A 19,605-nucleotide genomic window follows, 5' to 3' on the forward strand; every position below is an offset into this window, starting at 1 on the left:
GAACAACAGAATGTTGATACGGAGATGTCGACATTTCATGCTTCAGCTAGCCACCGAAATGGCAGAAGCAAGCAACAGAGATTTGACAATGATTGAGCGAAATAATATCCTAAACAATGAAAAATATCTCTCTGACTACTACATGTCAGATGAGGAATGAGAAATTAAACACCTTTATCTTTCATATATGTTTGTATGTTGTCTCATATCTTCGTTAGTGGAGTGTAAGACAATGTTGTTGTTCATTTAACGTACGGATGTATTTCAAGTATTTGTTTTATGAACCTGAAATTTATGAAATAACTACATTTATAACTGCACATTTATTAGTTCATGACTTTCTTTATTGAATTGCAATGAGTTAATGAATGTTCTGGATTAATGGATTAATGTATGTTGAATTATGTGAATACTTAAAACACATAAAACGGAACAGGTAGCTTGGTGAAAAGCTTCCCTTAATTGGGGCTCGTGAAATAGGGATCATGTACGTAAAGAATGTCAATCTCCATCAGAAAATAAGAAAGAGTCGCCTTCCAATTCTTGGAAGTCCAGTCAAAATGATGACTCTGGTAAGGAATGGGGGGTTGACAGATAACTAAACTTGGGGGACTGGACAAACAAGCTCAAAGCCAAGTGGTTGGTCCAGTTGGGGGACTAATAAAGTTCATACAAACGAACCAGCGCCTTCAACAACACATAAAACAAAATAGGTAGCTCGGTGAAAAGCTTCCCTTAACTAGGGCTCGTGAAATAGGGATCCTATACGTAAAGAATTTCAATCTCCATCAAAAAAGAAGAAAGAGCCGTCTTCCAATTCCTGGAAGTTCAGTCAAAATGATGACTCTGGTAAGGAATGAGGGGTTGACAGATAACTAAACTTGGGGGGCTGGACAAACAAGCTCAAAGCCAAGTAGTTGGTCCAGTTGGGGAACTAAATTTAAAACCCAATTGGTTTTACTTGATTTGCTTGTCAAAATCATTATTTACAATTAATTATACACAAACAGATTGTTTTCTGCGCCTTTTTCAAGAAATTGACGATTCTCTTAGTATAGAATAGCAATCAACGCAAGGCCAAAAATGTAAAAAACTTGACTTGTACCCAAATGACAACAAATAATTCAAATAGTCATACTTTTCAATGAAACACACGAACGTTTGGTCGTAACAACGAATGATGCATAGCTAAGTGAAACACAATATTGTCTACATAAGTTTCATTTTTTATTACAGTCTCAATTCAGAAAGTCACATGGCAACAGTGAATTCACTGATTTACCTTACAGTGAGCATGCCATTATTTTGTCCGTATATGCAGATGGATTGTCAAGTCATGTGACTTGGTGCACATGCTTTGGTTTTCTCGATTTTTTTCTCGATTTTTTTATTACAGTGACAACTCATTTCTTATTAATATATATGGGATTCTCAATTCCGAAAGTCACATGGCAACAGTGAATTCACTGATTTACCTTACAGTGAGCATGCCCTTATTTTCTCGGTATATGCAGATGGATTCTCAAGTCATGTGACTTGGTGCACATGCTTTGGTTTTCTCGATTTTTTTCTCGATTTTTTTATTACAGTGACAACTCATTTCTTATTAATATATATGGGATTCTCAATTCCGAAAGTCACATGGCAACAGTGAATTCACTGATTTACCTTACAGTGAGCATGCCCTTATTTTCTCGGTATATGCAGATGGATTGTCAAGTCATGTGACTTGGTGCATAGGCTTTGGTTTTCTCGATTTTTTGCTCGATTTTTTTATTACAGTGACAACTCAACACCAATTTGATATATGTGGGATTCTCAATTCATAAAGTCACATGGCAACAGTGAATTCACTGATTTACCTTACAGTGAGCATGCCCTTATTTTCTCGGTATATGCAGATGGATTGTCAAGTCATGTGACTTGGTGTACAGGCTTTGATTTTCTCGATTTTTTGCTCGATTTTTTTATTACAATGACAACTCATCTCTTATTGATATATGTGGAATTCTCAATTCATAAAGTCACATGGCAACAGTGAATTCACTGATTTATCTTACAATGAGCATGCCCTTATTTTGTTGGTATATGCAGATAGATTGTCAAGTCATGTGACTTGGTGTACAGGCTTTGGTTTTATCGATTTTTTGCTCGATTTTTTTATTACAGTGATTCTCAATTCAGAAAGTCACATGCCAACAGTGAATTAACTTATTTACCTTACAGTGAGCATGCCCTTACTTTGTCGGTATATGTAGATGGATTGTCAAGTCATGTGACTTGGTACACAGTATTTGCTTTTCTCTGTTTTTTCATTCAAGTGACAACTCATACCTTGTTCGTATATGTGGAATTGTCATGCAGGGGCATCTTTCTAAAGCTGTTCATAACCAACTATATAAACGACTAAAGGTGAAGACACAACCTTACAACTCATTTCACCTTACGAAATTATCATTCATTTGTTTTAAAAAATTAGCATGGCTACATGGTTCATGGAAGGGAGTGAGAATCGCAGAGGTGGTAAGAACTTGCAAAGGGGTGACAGTTCACGACAAGGAGGGGGAAGGGGACGTGGCGATGCTGAAGACGATTCATGGGACGGAGTGGGAATACCTATTTTAGATTATGCTTGTGGTTATCGTGATAGGTTTGGGAAGCGACATTTTTTGATGCCCAAGTATTATCCAGTTCAAGGAGGTTCATGTATGGATCCATCAGATAATCAAACAGGATATGGTTTAGCAGACGCTAGACTTCTGAAGTGGCCCACACTATTTATAGAGCGAGTGCAAATGGAAAGATTATGTCGGGAAAATCGACTGAAGGTGCCAAAAGCACGTTCTGTTGAGATCCAAAAGGAAGATCCTGATAATGTTGATCGACTATGTGAAAGACTACAACGTGAGATTTCTCAAATGTGCTATAGGTTAGCCCACGATATGCAGCTATACACAGTTAAGAAGGATGCCCAGAAGAACAGAACAGAACCAAATGTTGCGGCTATCAAGGGTATCATGGAGGATCCTAAGCTTGTCTCTGACGCTGAGCTTTCGGATTATTCAGACTCTGAACCACCTACCGATTTAAGCGCGAATTAGGTGTTAATGTCTACACTTCGGCTATATTAGGTCATGCATTAATATGCAATGTCTGTGTTAGATTAAGTGTTTCCGTAATGAGTTTGTCAGATTGTCTGGCTAATATTTGTCTGTCTAACTGTTATGTTTATGTATGTATTGTGTGTTCAGTTCATGGTGTCCAGAATGTATTGTTGTCGGAGACTTATGTCTGTACTACCTATGTATTTTTGTGGGAGACTTATGTGTTTTTTCCTCAAGGTTTTCTGAATTACATTATCACCTTCTAACCAAAAATAAAGACAACAGAAAAAAAAAATTATTTAAATGAAAATGGCTTAGTAAAGCCAAAATAAATTTCTGAATAACACATTCTAACCCAAAACAAAGATAAGAGAAAAAAAATAAAAAATAAAAAACTTTACATGAAAACGGCTTTAGTAAAGCGAAAAGAAATTTTTGAATTACATTATCACCTTCTAACCCAAAACAAAGACAAAAGAAAAAATATATATATTTAAATGAAAACGGTTTTATTAAAGCCCAAACAAATTACTGAATAACACCTTCTAACCCAAAACAAAAAAAAAAAAAAAAAAAAAAAAAAAAATTACATCAAAACGGCTTTACTAAAACTCAAAAAATTTATGAATTACATTATGACCTTCTAACCCAAAACAAACACAAGAAAAAACAAAATAAATTTACTTTAGTAAAGCCAAATTTTTTTTTTCTGAATTACACATTCTAACCCAAAATAAAGACAAAAGAAAAGAAAAAAAAATTAACATGAGAACGGTTTTAGTAAAACAATTTTAACCCAAAAAATTATTTTGAAATACATTATCACCAAAACAATGACAACAGAAACAAAAAAAAAAAACCAAAAAAAAAAACCAAAAAAAAAAATTTTCTTCTTCAGAGTTCAGTTAAACTGAAACTAAATAATTGGTGTATTTATGTAAAAAGCGTGGTTCACAAACACGCTTTCACAAGAAAAAAATTTTTGCCAAAAAACGTGGTTCATAACCACGTTTTTAGAAGAAAAAAATTTAAGCTAAAAGCGTGGTTCATAACAACGATTTCAAAAGAAATTTTTTTTTTATTAAAAGCGTGGTTCACAACCGTGCTTTCAAAAGAAAAAAAAAAAGAGTTACAAGCGTGGTTTAGAACAACGATTTCAGAAAAAAAAATTTAATTAAAAGCGCCTTTTGTAACCGCGCTTTATTAATTAAAAGCGCGTTTTGTAACTACGCTTTTAAGACTTCCCAATTTTCACGCGGGACAAGTACACAGACGTTGAAAGCGTTGTTGTAAACCACATTTTAGCCTATTTTGAGAATTCTTTCAAAACTAGGCTTAGTTTGAGAATTGAATTGATAATTTGACTTATTTAGGGAAATGGCCCAATGAATCACCCTACTTTTCAAAAATTGATGCGCGAATTTGATCCATACCTCATGTATTCGTACCTTCTATTATTATTTTATTTTATTTTTTTAGGTTTCAATTCGAATTTGTATTAAAATAGATTAAAAGTTATCTATGTAAAAAAATAATTTTATCAGAAAATTATAAATATAAAAATAAATCATATTTTATTATATAAAATAAATGATAAATATAATTAAATTTAAATCATCTATTTTATAAAATAAAATGTAATTTGTTCCCATATTTATAATTGTTCGATAAAGCTAATTTTTTTACATGAATGACCTTCATTTGCGGGGACTATATGATAAAAGATTTAGATTATCAATGTAAACCTGAATTAAAACCCATAAAAAGAGTATAAAAAGGTAAGGTATCGAGAGAAACTTATCTCAAATTGGGTTTTCACTACAAGAAAATGGGGCTTAAAAGACGGAACTATTTGCGACGGTACATTTGCCGTCGCAAAAAGTGACTTTTTGCGACGATAAAAAATACCGTCTCAAAAAACAGAGTATTTGCGACGGTAAAAAATGCCGTCTCAAAAAACAGAGTATTTGCGACGGCAGAAAAATACCGTCGCAAAAAAAGAGAGTATTTGCGACGGTATTTTCTGCCGTCGCAAGTACTCTTCTTTTTTGAGACGGTATTTTTCTACCGTCGCAAATACTCTGTTTTTTGAGACGGTATTTTTTACCGTCGCAAATACTCTAATTTTTTGAGACGGTATTTTTTACCGTCGCAAAAAGTCACTTTTGTGGTTTTTTTTTTAAGTGAATATTTTTAAATTTTTAAATATTTTTTTTAGATGCACTTTACTTAAATGTATCTAAAAAAAAAATTATGAAAAAATATTTTTAAAAATTAATAAATACATACAAATATAAAAAAAAATGTATTGAATTATTGTATTTCTTTTGTATTTTTGGTATTTAGTGAATTTTTAAAAGATTTTTTTACTTTTTAGGTGTATTTATGTTAGGTGTGTCTAAAAATTAAAAAAATTAAATATTAAAAAAATTCAGTAAAAATAATATAACACGAAAAACAAGAAAGTATAATTTTCTCAAAAGAGTTTTTGAAAAACTCTAACCTAACATAGTGATTGTGGTTTTGAGACAGCTTCATATATATACAGTCACAAAATAGTTTGAATAAATTCAATGGTATTTTTCTGTCACAAAAAAAATAAAAAAAACGATGTCGTCTTACTCTTTTAATATAACATCTCTTTTCATTCATTTTTTCATCTTCCTGTCTCTCTGTATTTATCTCTCTCTGTTCTCTTTATCTCTTTCACTCATCACTCTTCTTTCTCTGTCTGTCTGTGTATCTCTCTCATTTTCTCTCTGTGTCTCTCGCATATCTTTCTTCTCTCTATCTCTTATGTCTTCTCTCTTTATCTCTCTCGCTCATCTTTCTTCTCTCTATCTCTCTCATTTTTTTTTCTCTCTCTCTTATTTATATCTCTCTCTATCTCTCTCGCCCATCTCTCTTTTTCTGTGTCCCTCTCTCGCTCATCTCTTTTCGCTCTATTTCTTTCTTTTTGTCTATCTTTCGCTCATCTCTTGTTTCTCTCTCTTTTTCTATCTCTCATTCTCTCTCTCTCTCTCTCTGTCTCTTTTTCTGTTTATCTCTCTCTCTCTGTCTCTCTCTCACTCTCACTCTCACTCATCACTCATCTCTCTCTCTGTATGCTTGTCTATTTGTGTATTTCTCCCTCATTATATTCGTCTTGCCCACTCTCTCCGTCTCATATTCTCTATTTATTGAGCTTCTCCTCGATTTATCTATCTTTTCTCTCATTTCTTTTCTGTCTCTATCACTTTCGTTCATCTCTCTATCTCTCTACCTCTCTCGTTCATCTCTTTTCTCTCTCTGTCTCTTTTTCTGTCTCTCACTCTCTATCTTTTTCTCTCTTTGTCTCTCTCTCTCTCTCTAACTCATCACTCTTCTCTGTTTGTCTGTCTGTCTGTCTCTGTCTCTTTCTTTCTCTCGTTGTCTCTCGTTCATATCTCTTCTCTCTATCTCTCTCATCTGTCTTCTCTCTCTGCCTCTCTCACTCATCTCTCTTCTCTTTATCTCTCTCGCTCATCTCTCTCTGTCTCTTTCTCATTTATCTCTTTTCACTCTTTCTCTCTTTGTCTATATCTTTTCATCCATTTTTTCATCTTCCTTTCTCTCTTCTCTTTCTCTCTCTCACTCATCACTATTCTCTCTCTGTCTGTTTGTCTATCTGTCTCTCTTCTCTCTATGTCTCTCTCTTTTTCTGTCTCTCTCTCTCGCTCATCTCTTTTCGCCTTATTTCTCTCTCTTTTTGTCTATCTTTCGCTCATCTCTTGTTTCTCTCTCATTTTCTATCTCTCCTTCTATCTCTCTCTCTCTCTCTCTCTCTCTCTCTCTCTTTTTCTCTCTGTCTCTTTTTCTGTCTATCTCTTTCTCTTTGTCTCTCTCTCACTCACACTCTCTCTCACTCATCACTCATCTCTCTCTCTGTATGCTTGTCTATTTGTCTATTTCTCCCTCATTATGTTCGCCTTGCTCACTCTCTCCTTCTCATATTCTCTATTTATCTATCTCTTCTCTCATTTCTTTTCTCTCTCTGTCTCTTTCGTTCATCTCTCTTCTCTCTATCTCTCTCGTTCATCTCTCTTCTCTCTCTATCTTTTTTTCTGTCTCTTACTCTCTATCTTTTTCTCTGTTTGCGTTGCTCACTCTCTCACTCCCGTCTTCTCTATTTACTGAGCTCCCTTTCGATTTATCGATCCACTATAAGAAAATGCACTTTTAGCGACCACTTTGTCTCTCCCTCGCTCATCACTTTGTCTCTGTTTGTTTTTTTTTTCTCTCTCTCTCTTTATCTCTCTTCTCTATCTGTCTCTCACTTATCTCTCTCTCACCACCCATCTTCTCTACCATATTCACCACTACTGCAAATGCCATTCCACTACTACCACTGTTGTCACTCCATCTCTACAACTATCATTACTACCATCATCGCTACCACTCCACTACCACCACTACTACTACCATTACCTCTCATCTACCACCGCTATTCTATCTCCTCTACCACTACCACAACTTCACCACTTATCTCATTCACCATCACTACCACCACCACTATCACCTCTTATCCACCACTTTCACCACTACTGCCATTTCTATCCTCTACCACAAAAAATTAGTTCTTGATTTTTAGTATAAAAAAAAAAAATGAGTCACAAAAAAATCATTGACCACAAAAAATTAACTTTATTTTAATGAAAAATATTATCCCTACTTCTACCAAATAAAAAAAAATAATTTTTTATTCATTAAAATAAATATGAAACAAATAAATTTTCAACCTTACTAAATGTAAAAAAAAATAAAATTCATCAACTATAAAAAAAAATTATTTTAATAAAAAATAATCTTTTTAACAATTCTTCCGTTGCCAAAAAAAAAAAATCATTTTATTATTTAAATATTCATTTGTAATAAAAATAAAAAAAATTCCAAAAAAACATTTCCAATCTCCCCCCCCCCCTTTTTCCATTCCCACTCGGGTTCTCCTACCCCAAACCCAAAATCCCCAATGTCAAAAATCCCTAATCCCTTCCCCCTTTTCCATTCCCGCTGGTTTTTCCCCCCTCAACCAAAAATCCCCAAAAAAAACCCTAATATGCACACAGCTCTCTCATTCCTCTCATTTCATCTCATCTCATCAGTCTCTTTCTCACTCTCATTTTCATCTGCATAGATCGACTCCACACCGATCAAACTCGCAAGATCGACTCCTCACCGATCGACCTCACTCTCTCATTGCACCGATCGATCTCATAGGTAAGCTTCTCTCTCTCTCTCTCTCTCATCTCATCAGTCTCTCTCTCACTTCATCTCATCAGTCTCTCTCTCACTCTCTCATTTTCGTCTGCACAGATCGACCTCGCAAGATCAACTCCTCACCGATCAACCTCGCAAGATCGACTCCTCACCGATCGGCTTCACAGATAAGCCTCTCTCTCTCTCTCTCACATCTCAACATAGTTTGTGTGATTAGAGAAAATGATATTTATTTTTTAAAGTTATGAAATTTGAATGCCATTGGTATTTATTATCAAGTTGAGCAGTTCATGTATATGTATTTTGTAAGTATGTAAACTTTTTGAACTTCTTGTTTTTAATGTTGTAAAGAGTTCAAGAATGAATAATTATTTTTAGCTGTATGCACTTTTAAAGTAAAAAACTAAACCATCTTCCGTACAGATATTACGAAATACTTGCAAACATTCTGTGTGTCAAAACTGACCAGCAGATTCAACCTTGGCCCTTGGGTACCTAATTTGTTGTCCCAACTTGGAATTTTGAAACATTTCCAGAATAAAGTGCTATTATCGCTTTGTTCCCATTTTTTAAAGATCTTCAATTTTGTACTCTTTAGAATCTTCTTGATGCTCTTTCTTCAATAAAAATTTATTTATCAAAAAAAAGTGCTATTATGGCTGGTATTGCATACCCGCAAGTAGCCCCTGTGATGTTGTTGATGAGATTAAACTATGAGTAGGTTATATGTGAGAAATAAATTCTTTAGCCTGGTCTTTATAAGACCTTTCTGAAATTTTTTTGGTATACAAAAGTATGAAAGAAAAAGACTATCTATCCTTATTAAGAACCATGCACGATAATTCCCTGGAATTAAAAATGTTTAGTTGGTTGCTCATGCTCCCTCTAACCAAGAAAGTAAATACTACGGGGGCAGAGAAATGAGAAGTAATTAGTTGCTGAGAGGAATTAGTGTGATTTGGGAACTTCAATAAGATTTTGGTTTTCAAATTTTACAATGTAGTCAATTTTCTATACTGCAGGTATGTGCATAGTTACCAAAGCTACTTGTGGAACCATGCTGCAAGTATGAGAGTGCAAAAAAATGGTATGTAGACTGCACAGTTTTACTTAGTAAATTTATGGATTATTTCATTTATATGATACATATGTAATTTTGTAAATAGTTATCATTATCAGATCCTTATTTGCATTATTTGAGGTTGACTGTGCCATTCTGTTTTTACTTCTATACGACATACTTGCAGGAATTGACCAAGTTGTGTCGGGAGATTTGGTATATTGTAAGGGAGAATCTACTGAAAAAGTAACAGGAATCAGTAGTTCTGAATGTGAAGGTGATAGCTGTAATGATACATATGAGTGTAGCCAACTAGATGAAATCTCTGAAACAGTTCTCCCTGAAGAAAAAAGCAACTCCGTGAAGGTCTGGTGCTTTAATTTTCTGAGCTATATATCCTGGGCTCATTCATAAACTCCAACCTAATAATGCTTGCATATTGCTTATCCTAATTGGCTTGCATATTGCTTATCCTAATTGAGTGCAACTTAGATACTTTCTTATTCAGATCAAATATGGTTGAAATTCTTTCAGCAGTCTGTTGCATGATTTATATGAGATGTTTGATTAGGCAAGTTCATGATAATGAGATTTTTTTTGCTTCTTCATTGTCCACTTAAATTACATCACTTATTGAATAACATATATGCCACAGAGTTGAGGCTTCTTTCAAGTTGAGTGGTGGGAAGGATCATCCCTTCTTTTAAGGGATTTGAATTTGTAAAGGATCTGTATTCCTTTCTTTGTATATGGGAGTTGGTGCCCCTCTTGACCTTGTATGTAGGTAAAGCTGGTTTACAATTTTTTATAAAACTAGTGAAAAAATCATTTGCGTATGGTCTCTACTAGATCCAAAGGTGTTCATATTAGTAAATAAATAAAAAAAGAAAAAAGAAAACTCTATTCATATATAAAAATTGTACAAGAAATTATGTGAAGAATGATATTCCTGTAAAAAAAAAAAAAATCTTCATTTGCATTTTGTTTGAAAGTGAAAGGTAGTCGCATTATTTTGTACAAAAACTTTGTAAGAATTTGTGGAGGGATTTGGAAAAAGGAAAAGGAAATTTTGTCCATTTTCTGTAATTTTTCCATGGATGCTAGAAAGATTGGAGTTCCAAACTAGATTCATTTTAGCAATTGTTATTGATTAGATATATTGATGCCCAAACATTAGTTTTTACTAGGTTATCAAGGTTAACTGATGTTTTATCTTTATGGAAACATAAGAGTCAAATTCCAAGAAAGTCGGGGATTCTAAAACAGTGATGTTAATCTAACTTTGAACGTGACATGGAAGAAGATCCTTTATCTTCATTCTTTCCATATCTGCCATTGAATATGATTAGTGTTCGGAGAATATTTCCTTTGTTCTCTCAAGCCTTCAAATAATTACTGCAGCCTACATAATTACTGAAAATGTAACTTCCAATTGATTTGATTTATTTATTTATGTATTTTTCCCATTTGTTTGGTTTTGGTTTTGGTTTTGAGGTCTAATGTCAATTAAAATGGTTAGAATTCTATCAATTGACCTGCTGTAGAAACTGAAAATAGTCTACTTTCTTAATTTTGCTTCGTATTTGTTCTTTTCCTTTCGTTGAAGAGGATTTGTAGATTATAGTCGCAGTTTATTTCAAATGGGAAATGACCAACTAGTCTTATTTACATTTGTGATGGTAATTTTCTTAAAGCTCCTTCCCATGTATGCTCTGTTCTCTTGAAATATATTTACTTTCTCTGGGTCCCACTACTCTATCATTAAAATGCATAAAGCAACTGTGCAGAACTGCATGTATAAGAGATTTATGTTACCTTTGTACAGGTCATTTTCTTTTGACAAATCTTTTGTTGGAGACCATGAACATTTGGGTTGTCTTCTGTATAATTAACCAGGAAGAAGGGGTGAAGATAACTGCTAATTCACTTCATCCTGGAGCCATTGCCACCAACCTTCTGCGTCACCACGGCTTTCTTGATGGTAAACCTCCGAGCCTTGAAATTCATATAGCTATGTTCTTAAAGTATATTTGTGGATATTCCAATTTATTGGATTGGTAGTGGTTCGCTTGCATTTAAAAAAAAAAGACAAAGAAAAAGAAAAGAAGAAGCTGCAGTGATGCTTGTTTTGGATCAGTACAAAAATCTTGGTAGACAATTTTTATTTTTATTTTTAATTGAAGTATGTAGATTGTGTGCCATTTTATTTGATATTTTACCTGGGATATTTTGCAAAATATGTAACTGTACCGGAAGAGTTCTGTTCATGAAGTATGGTTACAAATTTGATAGGTCTTTTAAAACAAAATAAGCCATGGATAGTTGAAACTTAATTGTCTCATAAGGTTCATCATGGTTTTTAGACTGATATTACTGCTTTGGTTCTTGTCTGTTGCAGGCTTAGTTAATCTGGTTGGTAAATATGTGCTGAAAAACGCTGCGCAGGTTTGTTCTCTGTCTTTTTTATATTTAAGACGCACAACAGTATTTCTTTGAACATAATTTTGTTTTCTAGTTTTCTGTTGTGGAAAACAGAAAAACAAAAGCTGACACAAAAAAAGTTGTTGCCCAAATTGTTTTCAGGAAAGTTTTTTGAATACACCCATTTTGTAGGAAACACTTTTTAATTGTTTTCTGAACTTTCAAAAACTATATTCCCACAAAAATGAAAATGTAGGTGTTTCCTAACTTCTCTTTGTTTTTGTTTATGGAAAATTAGCACGTACAAACATCTTGATGGCTTCACTTGACGAGGAAACATGGTCAACCTTTTTTTTATATAGGGTATTTCTATGACACGGTATGGTAATTAATTTCAACGGTTGTGGTTGTAGGGGGCGGCAACTACATGCTATGTGGCATTGCATCCGCAAGTCAAGGGGGTAACGGGGGAGTATTTTTCGGATAGTAACATAGCCAAACCAACCGCTCAGGCCAAAGATGCCGATTTGGCGAAGAAATTGTGGGATTTCAGCTTGAGCTTGACTGATCCTAAGTGATGCTTTGTTGAATTGATTTGTGTAGAATGAAAGCATTTTGTCCTAAGTTTTAAGTGTTATGAAACCCTATTGTGTGACAGACCTACTTTGAATAGCTGTAAATTTATGGAATTTAATGTTGTGAGCTTTTGACATAAGTTCAGTACATGCTGTAATCTTTTCTCATAATCAACTTGATAGACATGCTGGATGGAAGCTAAATAGTTTATATACGAAGTATAAGAGGATAGAGCTCACCTTTTTACGTCTTGTTTGTGAACGGTTTTCTATGTAAATAGTTTTATTCTTTTAATCCAGCTCGGCAATTAGAAAAAATGTGCATGTTTTTACAATAATAATTATAAATTTGTAAAGTTAATCAACACAAATGGATGTGCAGTATAATTATTCTTTGTAAAATATTGAATTTGATGGTTTGATCAATTTTTATTTTTATTTTTTGTTATGATGTTTTTGTGAATGGAATGTAAATAATCAGCTCTTTTCACTGTCGGAAAAAATAGAAATTTTTAATATTTTTATTAATTTTGTTATAGGTTTTACTTTTTGCGACGATATTATACTGTCGCAAAAAATAGAAATTTTATTATTTAAAATAAAAATTTTATTATTTTTTAATATTTTTTGCGACGGCATTACACTGTCGCAAAAAATAGAAAATTTTATATTTTTTATACTTTTTGCGACGGTACCACACTGTCGCAAAAACAGTATTTTTTTAAAGAAAAAGACTATTAGCAACGGTATTTTTTGCCGTCTCAAATAACATTTTTAGCGACGGTAAAATAGGGCCGTCGCAAAAAAGTCAAGAAATTTCAAACGTTATTAGCGACTGCACGGTGCCGTCGCAAAAAGGTAAAAAATGCCGTCGCAAAACATTAGCGACGGCACTTACCGTCGCAAAAACTCTTTTGCAACCCCTGCAGTTGCGACCCCCTCTTGCCGTCGCAAAAAGTCATTTTGCCGTCGCAAAAAGTATTAGCGACGGCATTAGGAGTATTAGCGACGGTATTTTACCGTCGCAAAAAGTCATATTTTTTGTAGTGTTTAGTCCTTTTGTCTCCAGTGCACTATTGGACTAGATGGTCCAATTCGCCCTATTGGGCTCACTTTTAGATCTTGTTTTGAATATATGAGTCATTCACATTTTAATATTCATTAAATATATTATCATTATAAAAAATTAAATTGATCTAATAACGACAACTATATGTTCACTTTTGGGCCCTTTTTATACACCATTAAGTTTTATAATTGTCTCATTTTGGTCTTTTAAAAAAAAACTTTATCTTAATTTTTCTATTTTTCTCTAATTTTGCTTCAATATCTTTTTCTATCTAATTTTAAACAAATAACATTTCGTTGTAAAATTACGTTACATTAAAATTTTGAATAAAATATATTGTGCCTACTTTATGTTCATGTTTTTACGACTTTAATCTTTAAGTCATGTTTGTTTGGCTAACTCTAGAGTGTGATTGAATTGCTAATGAGACGGGCCACCATGTTTGTTTGGCTAACTCTAGAGTGTGATTGAATTACTAATGAGATTGGCCAACATTGACTTGTTTGGTAGTGTTACCTTTTTCACTGGGCCTAGGGATGCAACTATCTCCTGAACTATTCATTCCATCATTGTTTATGAAGGATATAGTTTCTAATTTTGTTACCAAATTATTTATTTGATTTTTTGCTTCTTTATTTAAGTCAATATTTATTATAGAACCCAAATTGTCTATTTTAGATTCTATAGACTCAACTTTAGTTTCTAGATAATTTTGATTTATTTTTTTATTTTTATCTAATTTGGAAAACCAAAAACACATAATATCAGTAATATTATTTAAACTAGAACACACACTATTTATATTTGCAGACTCTTTAGTAATATGCAAACTATGATCATATTTATTATTAACATTATTTTTTATATTTCCAAAGCATATTATATCGTCAGAATTAATTGTCATTTTAGATTGTTGTTAGTACCTAAGACCCTCCTAGTGTATTATCTGGTGCCTAAAACCTCTCTTTCTGATCTTAAAGACTTAATTATGGCCAATAGTCAAAAGATCTTAATGAGTATATGGGTTTTGGCATACACTAAGCATACAGATTTTACAACAAGTACAAATGAAACAAATAATTATAAAGATACAAAATATAGAGGATACACAAAAAAACTTAGACGGAATTTTTAATAATTTTTTTTTTTTTTTTATAACATAAAACACTCCATACACACTTATATATATATATATATATATATATTAAAAATTTATACATAGATAGAAATATTTACATAGCTTGTTCTTGCTTTCAAAAGCTCTTCACCAAGCTCTTATAGCAATTACTAAACAAAAAAGGAAATGAGCTTTTTACTATTTTTCTTATGGAATTGTGGTGATAGTCAGCTTAGGTTTTCCTCATAGGACTTGGGATTTAAAAAGTCTTATAAATTATATTAGATTTTCAAATTTTTAATTTTTTTATTATAATAATAACCTCAAATAAAAATATTAAAAATGATATCATTAATTTTGGAATATCTCATTTCACAATTAAATCTATACACCCACTACATCATAAATTAGGGTTTATGAGAGCACCCACCTCTATTACCACCCATCCATCTTCCCCAAATCTCATCTTCAAAACCTATCCATCCTCAAAATCTTGAAAACCCTTTGGCAGAAATGCTCCGGTGGTAACAGTAGCAACAATTCGACTGCCTACACTTCTCCCGCAATGGCAATATTCCGGCAGTAATAGTGGCAACCCTTTGGCGAAATACAGGCCCGAACATTACTTATTTGTTCGGGAATGCAAGTCCAAACATAGAAATTTCTTAACACATTGAACGGTCAAAATTGTAAACGTTTGCAGAAGTTTTCATTTTTTCAAGTTCAGGAATACAAGCGTGAACATTACTTATTGGGAAATTTAGCTATAAACCCCTTTTACCTTCCTTTCATTGTTAAAAAGATTAAGAAAAAAATTATACTTTCTAAACCCCCTCATAATTATAAAATCTTGCATAAAGGACAAAATTTATTATTTAAATATTTTATAGGACTATTATACCCTCAACTTCTGCATATATAATCAGTTTCGTCATCAACTGTATCATAATCACCATAGTTGCATCTTCCAAGTTTCAGCAGAAGGTCGTCGACAAGCCGCCGCCATAGTAGCGTCTTCCAAGCTTCAGCAGAAGGTCCTCTCTTCATCTTCATAATCAGCAACGATGAGGCTTTGAGTATGTTGAAATTGAATGAGGGTGTCGTTAAAGATTCGAAAGCTAGGGTTTCGGAGCAGATGGAGATTCGGAGTGCGGTAGAGATGGCTCAATTGGAAGCGGAGAAGAAACATGATGAGGTTGTTGATGAGATGCTGGCGATGTTGAATGCGAAGGCTGAAGCTTCGAGATTGAAAGAAGTTGAACAGGGGGTTGGGAAGGATGTGGATGAGGAACAGTAGAATATATGTATATATATTTGTGTGTATGAGTGTTGTTGAACACATGTATTCTTTTTCATTGAGATGTGTGATTGTTGATCGAGTTTTAGAAGTTTTTCGTTTCAATTAGATATGTGGATTTGTTGATTAATTTGTTTTGTTTTTGTTTGTTTGTTTTTTTTGAAGTTTTTTTTCTCAATTAGATATGTTAATTTGTTGATTAATTTGTTTTGTTTTTGTTCGTTTGTTTGTTTTTGATTTATTTTTGTTGTTTTTTATCTATACAGAGTAAAATTTTACTTTTGTGTAGAGTCTAACATTTTACTAGTTTTTCAGAGTAAAATTTTACTTTTAGTTTCAGAGTGTAACATTTTACTCTTATTCAGAGTAAAATTTTACTTTCATACAGAGTAAAATTTTACTTTTAGTTTCAGAATGTAAAATTTTACTTTTATACAGAGTAAAATTTTACTTTCATACAGAGTAAATTTTACTTTTAGTTTCAGAATGTAAAATTTTACTTTTATACAGAGTAAAATTTTACTCTGAAATATATAGTGAAGATGGCTTAATAGGAGAGCTGATAGATATGAGGGTAATATAGTAAAAAAAACAAGTTTTAAAATATTATGGGGTTTTGAAAGTACTTATATAATTCTTGTCCTTTTGAAAGACAAATTAGATAGTGGGGGGCTATCACCAAATCCCCCTTACTTATTTGTTCGGAAAGGCATTCCCGAACAAATAAGTAATGTTTGGGAATATATAGAAATTTCTTAACACATTGAATTATCAAAATTGTTACGCTGACAAAAGTTTTAATTTTTTCAAGTTTGAGAATGCAGGCCCGAATATTACTTATTTGATCAAGAAGGCATTTCCGAACAAAAAAGTAATGTTCGAGAATGCAGGTCTAAACATGAAATTTCTTAACACATTGAATGGTCAAAATTTTTAACACTTGCAAAAGTTATTGGAAGTAGTCTAACTTCATTATCAAGTTCAAAAGTTATTCCTTCATCGCGTAACTTTGATAATATTAATGCGTAGTTCTCTGTTGAACTCACAATTTTATAATATATACCAACAAAACTAACCAAACCAATTGTTATAATTTTTTTCTTGTAAGAGAAGAAATTATCATAAGAAAATTAAGAAATTATGTATATTTATATATATAGAGAGAGAGAGAGATAAAGCATATAAACTGTAACAATGGTGGGTGAGATAGCAGAGACAGTAATTACATTGACTCTTTTTCTTCTTTGTAGGTTTTGTTAAGGTTTTTTGGAAGATGAGTTTTTTTTGGGTGTGGGGGTGTGGAAAATGTGCGTTCAAGTGGTGAAATATATTCATAAGAATAATTTTGATATTATTTAGAGAGGAAAAGAAATTTTAAGGATTTCAAAATTTATAAGTGAAGCCCAAAGAAATGGAGGTCCAAAATAATTCATGCATACTAGTAGCACCACTCTTTAAAAATCAATCCATCTGCTTAGAGTGTGAATTACGATTTTGCCCTTCAACTATTGCCCTACATATTTGTCATACATTAGCAGGATACAAAGGTTTCCTTCATGGGAAGAAAAACAGTAACATCTTAATCGAAAAAGGTACATCTCTGGTCGACGACAACATCACGATAAATTAAAAAACAATTTGGTAGCTGCATGACATAAATATACAATATATTAAAATTTTAAGACCCAAATCTTATAATTTAAACCTAAAACTAAAAAAATTATGTAATGTTACGGAGATAGCATTGTGTGTTTGTAAAAGGTTGTCGTGCAAACGGGGGACATTAAAATGAAAGGCAGAAGAGAGCGATGAAGGTGGAAGTTAAAGGGCAGAGATTTAGAGGTAAATATGCATATATATACATATATATATATAGAGAGAGAGAGAGGGAGAGAGAGAGAGAGAGAGATTAATTGGAATTTGGGTTTATATTTTGAGTTTGGGTTTGAATTTTGAGTTTAGCATCTTAAAATTGTAGAGAAGTTGAATTTTTGAGTAAATTGAAAGATATTACTGTAAGAATTTTTTCTAAATATGGCTTAACATGTGACTTATACATGATTATACTAAATTCATCTCATTAATTAAGATACATATACATTAATTAGATGGTGACTAATCATTGATTAATGCACCCATATATACATAATGTATAGAAGACTAATGAAGATAGTGTCAATGCATTGAATGTGATAGATTCATTATGAATGAACCTTAGAGATGTATTATATATCTATTATGAATGTAGAAGATACATTAATCCATCTAATGAGTTCATTAATATAGAAAATGCATTATGTATCATGAATGTAAAAGATGCATTAATCTATTTAATGAAATTCATTGAATGAATGGATTATTTGATGAGAAGAATACTAGTATAAATAATGTAAGGTCCCAAACCACACTCTCTAATACAAAACTCAAGTTGTCACCACAAGAAGACTCCCATCATCTAGAGAGAGAGAAGTGGTTTGGAAATTTTAGACAAATGAAGAACATAGGGGGTGTTTGTTTCGGAAGGATTGGGCATGGGATTGAACTATTAGTCCGGATAGACTAATAGTCTGTTGTTTGTTTCAAAAGTTTTGCTCCAGACTATTAGTCCCATATTTGTGGGACTATGGTATCCCATGGGAGGGGTGATAGAAACCATGGGATAACTGATCCCATGGGATTAGCTAATAAAATTACATTTTTGCCCTCTGGTATTTAGTTATGTTTTATATTTAGTAAAATTTAATAAAATTTAAATGTCTCAATTTAAAAATAAAATAATTTTATTTAATTTTTATTTTTGTTTTATTTATTTAATTTTTTTAAATAATTTTTTATAAATATTTTATTGATATTTTATTTTAAAATTTTGTTTATATTTTATTTAATTTCACTATTTAAATTTTAATAGATGTTTTATTTTATTTCATTATTTAATTATTATTATTATTTTAAATTTTAATTAAAAAATAACATATATTTTTATTGATATTTAATTTATTTAATTTTTTAAAAATAAATTTATTTAATTGTGCAAAAAAATAAAATAAAATAAATTTTTATTTAATCTAGCTTAAAAAATTAAAATATTAAAGCTTTGTTTAATTTGCTATTATTTAGTAAATAATTGAAAAGGATAAAATAGTCATTTGAGCATTTATCCTTCTCCATAATATCCCAAGCAACTATTGAATTCACTAAAAATAGTCAAATCCAGATATCTAATCTCGTGACTAAACAAACGTAGGATACAAATCCAGTCCAACCAAATAGTCCAATGTAGGATACAAATCCAGTCCAACCAAATAGTCCGGGGACAATGTATCCCAGGGCTAATAGCCTGATGGATTACAATCTCTCCTTATCCAGTCCATCCAAACAAACACACCCTTAAAGATCAAGGTCTTCTATTAAAGGTTTCTTTTTCTCAAAAGAAGTTTTCATGCTACCACGGATCAAGGTACGTATACACTTTTTCATGTATAAAATTGAATCCTTAATGGTTTTTAGTTTATGTTCCACAAAATTTTCTATTAATTACATATCCTAGAAGCCAAGGTATAAGAAAAAAACAAATTTAAATCCAAATTTGGGAAACATTGAAACTTAAAAGGGAGGTAAAATGTAAAAAAATTTCAGTCTTATTATTCTATGTAGTTTCCAATGTTACATTTTCGGTTCAAAATTTGATGGAAGTTATTTTTTTGAGTAGATTAAAAAATCGCAAACA

The 19,605-nt window shown here is 32.1% G+C and overlaps 1 protein-coding gene across 2 annotated transcripts; it reads left to right on the forward strand.

Moving 5' to 3' along the window:
• Positions 1-8,042: 8,042 nt before the first annotated feature.
• On the forward strand, positions 8,043-12,642 carry LOC145807512 (short-chain dehydrogenase TIC 32, chloroplastic-like). Of its 2 annotated transcripts, none has more exons than XM_082905860.1 (6): positions 8,043-8,339; positions 8,436-9,426; positions 9,587-9,765; positions 11,296-11,380; positions 11,798-11,844; positions 12,183-12,322. In XM_082905860.1, the coding sequence occupies exons 2-6, from the start codon at positions 9,408-9,410 to the stop codon at positions 12,210-12,212; spliced, it is 360 nt and encodes a 119-aa protein (XP_082761986.1). In that variant the 5' UTR covers positions 8,043-8,339; positions 8,436-9,407; the 3' UTR covers positions 12,213-12,322. The 2 variants fall into 2 exon arrangements, with proteins under 2 accessions (XP_082761986.1, XP_082761985.1); XM_082905859.1 differs by having other exon boundaries at positions 8,053-8,339; positions 12,234-12,642.
• Positions 12,643-19,605: the final 6,963 nt, after the last annotated feature.

This window comes from Camellia sinensis, chromosome 14, assembly GCF_055761805.1.
Source record: "Camellia sinensis isolate YWXY chromosome 14, ASM5576180v1, whole genome shotgun sequence".
Lineage (NCBI taxonomy): Eukaryota > Viridiplantae > Streptophyta > Magnoliopsida > Ericales > Theaceae > Camellia > Camellia sinensis.

Bases quoted from the DNA above. Each gene is read 5' to 3' on its own strand.
- LOC145807512 (XM_082905859.1), top strand. The intron at 9,766-11,295 runs GTCTGGTGCTTT...ATAATTAACCAG, and splicing joins AAAAAAGCAACTCCGTGAAG to GAAGAAGGGGTGAAGATAAC. The intron at 11,381-11,797 runs GTAAACCTCCGA...TGTCTGTTGCAG, and splicing joins TCACCACGGCTTTCTTGATG to GCTTAGTTAATCTGGTTGGT.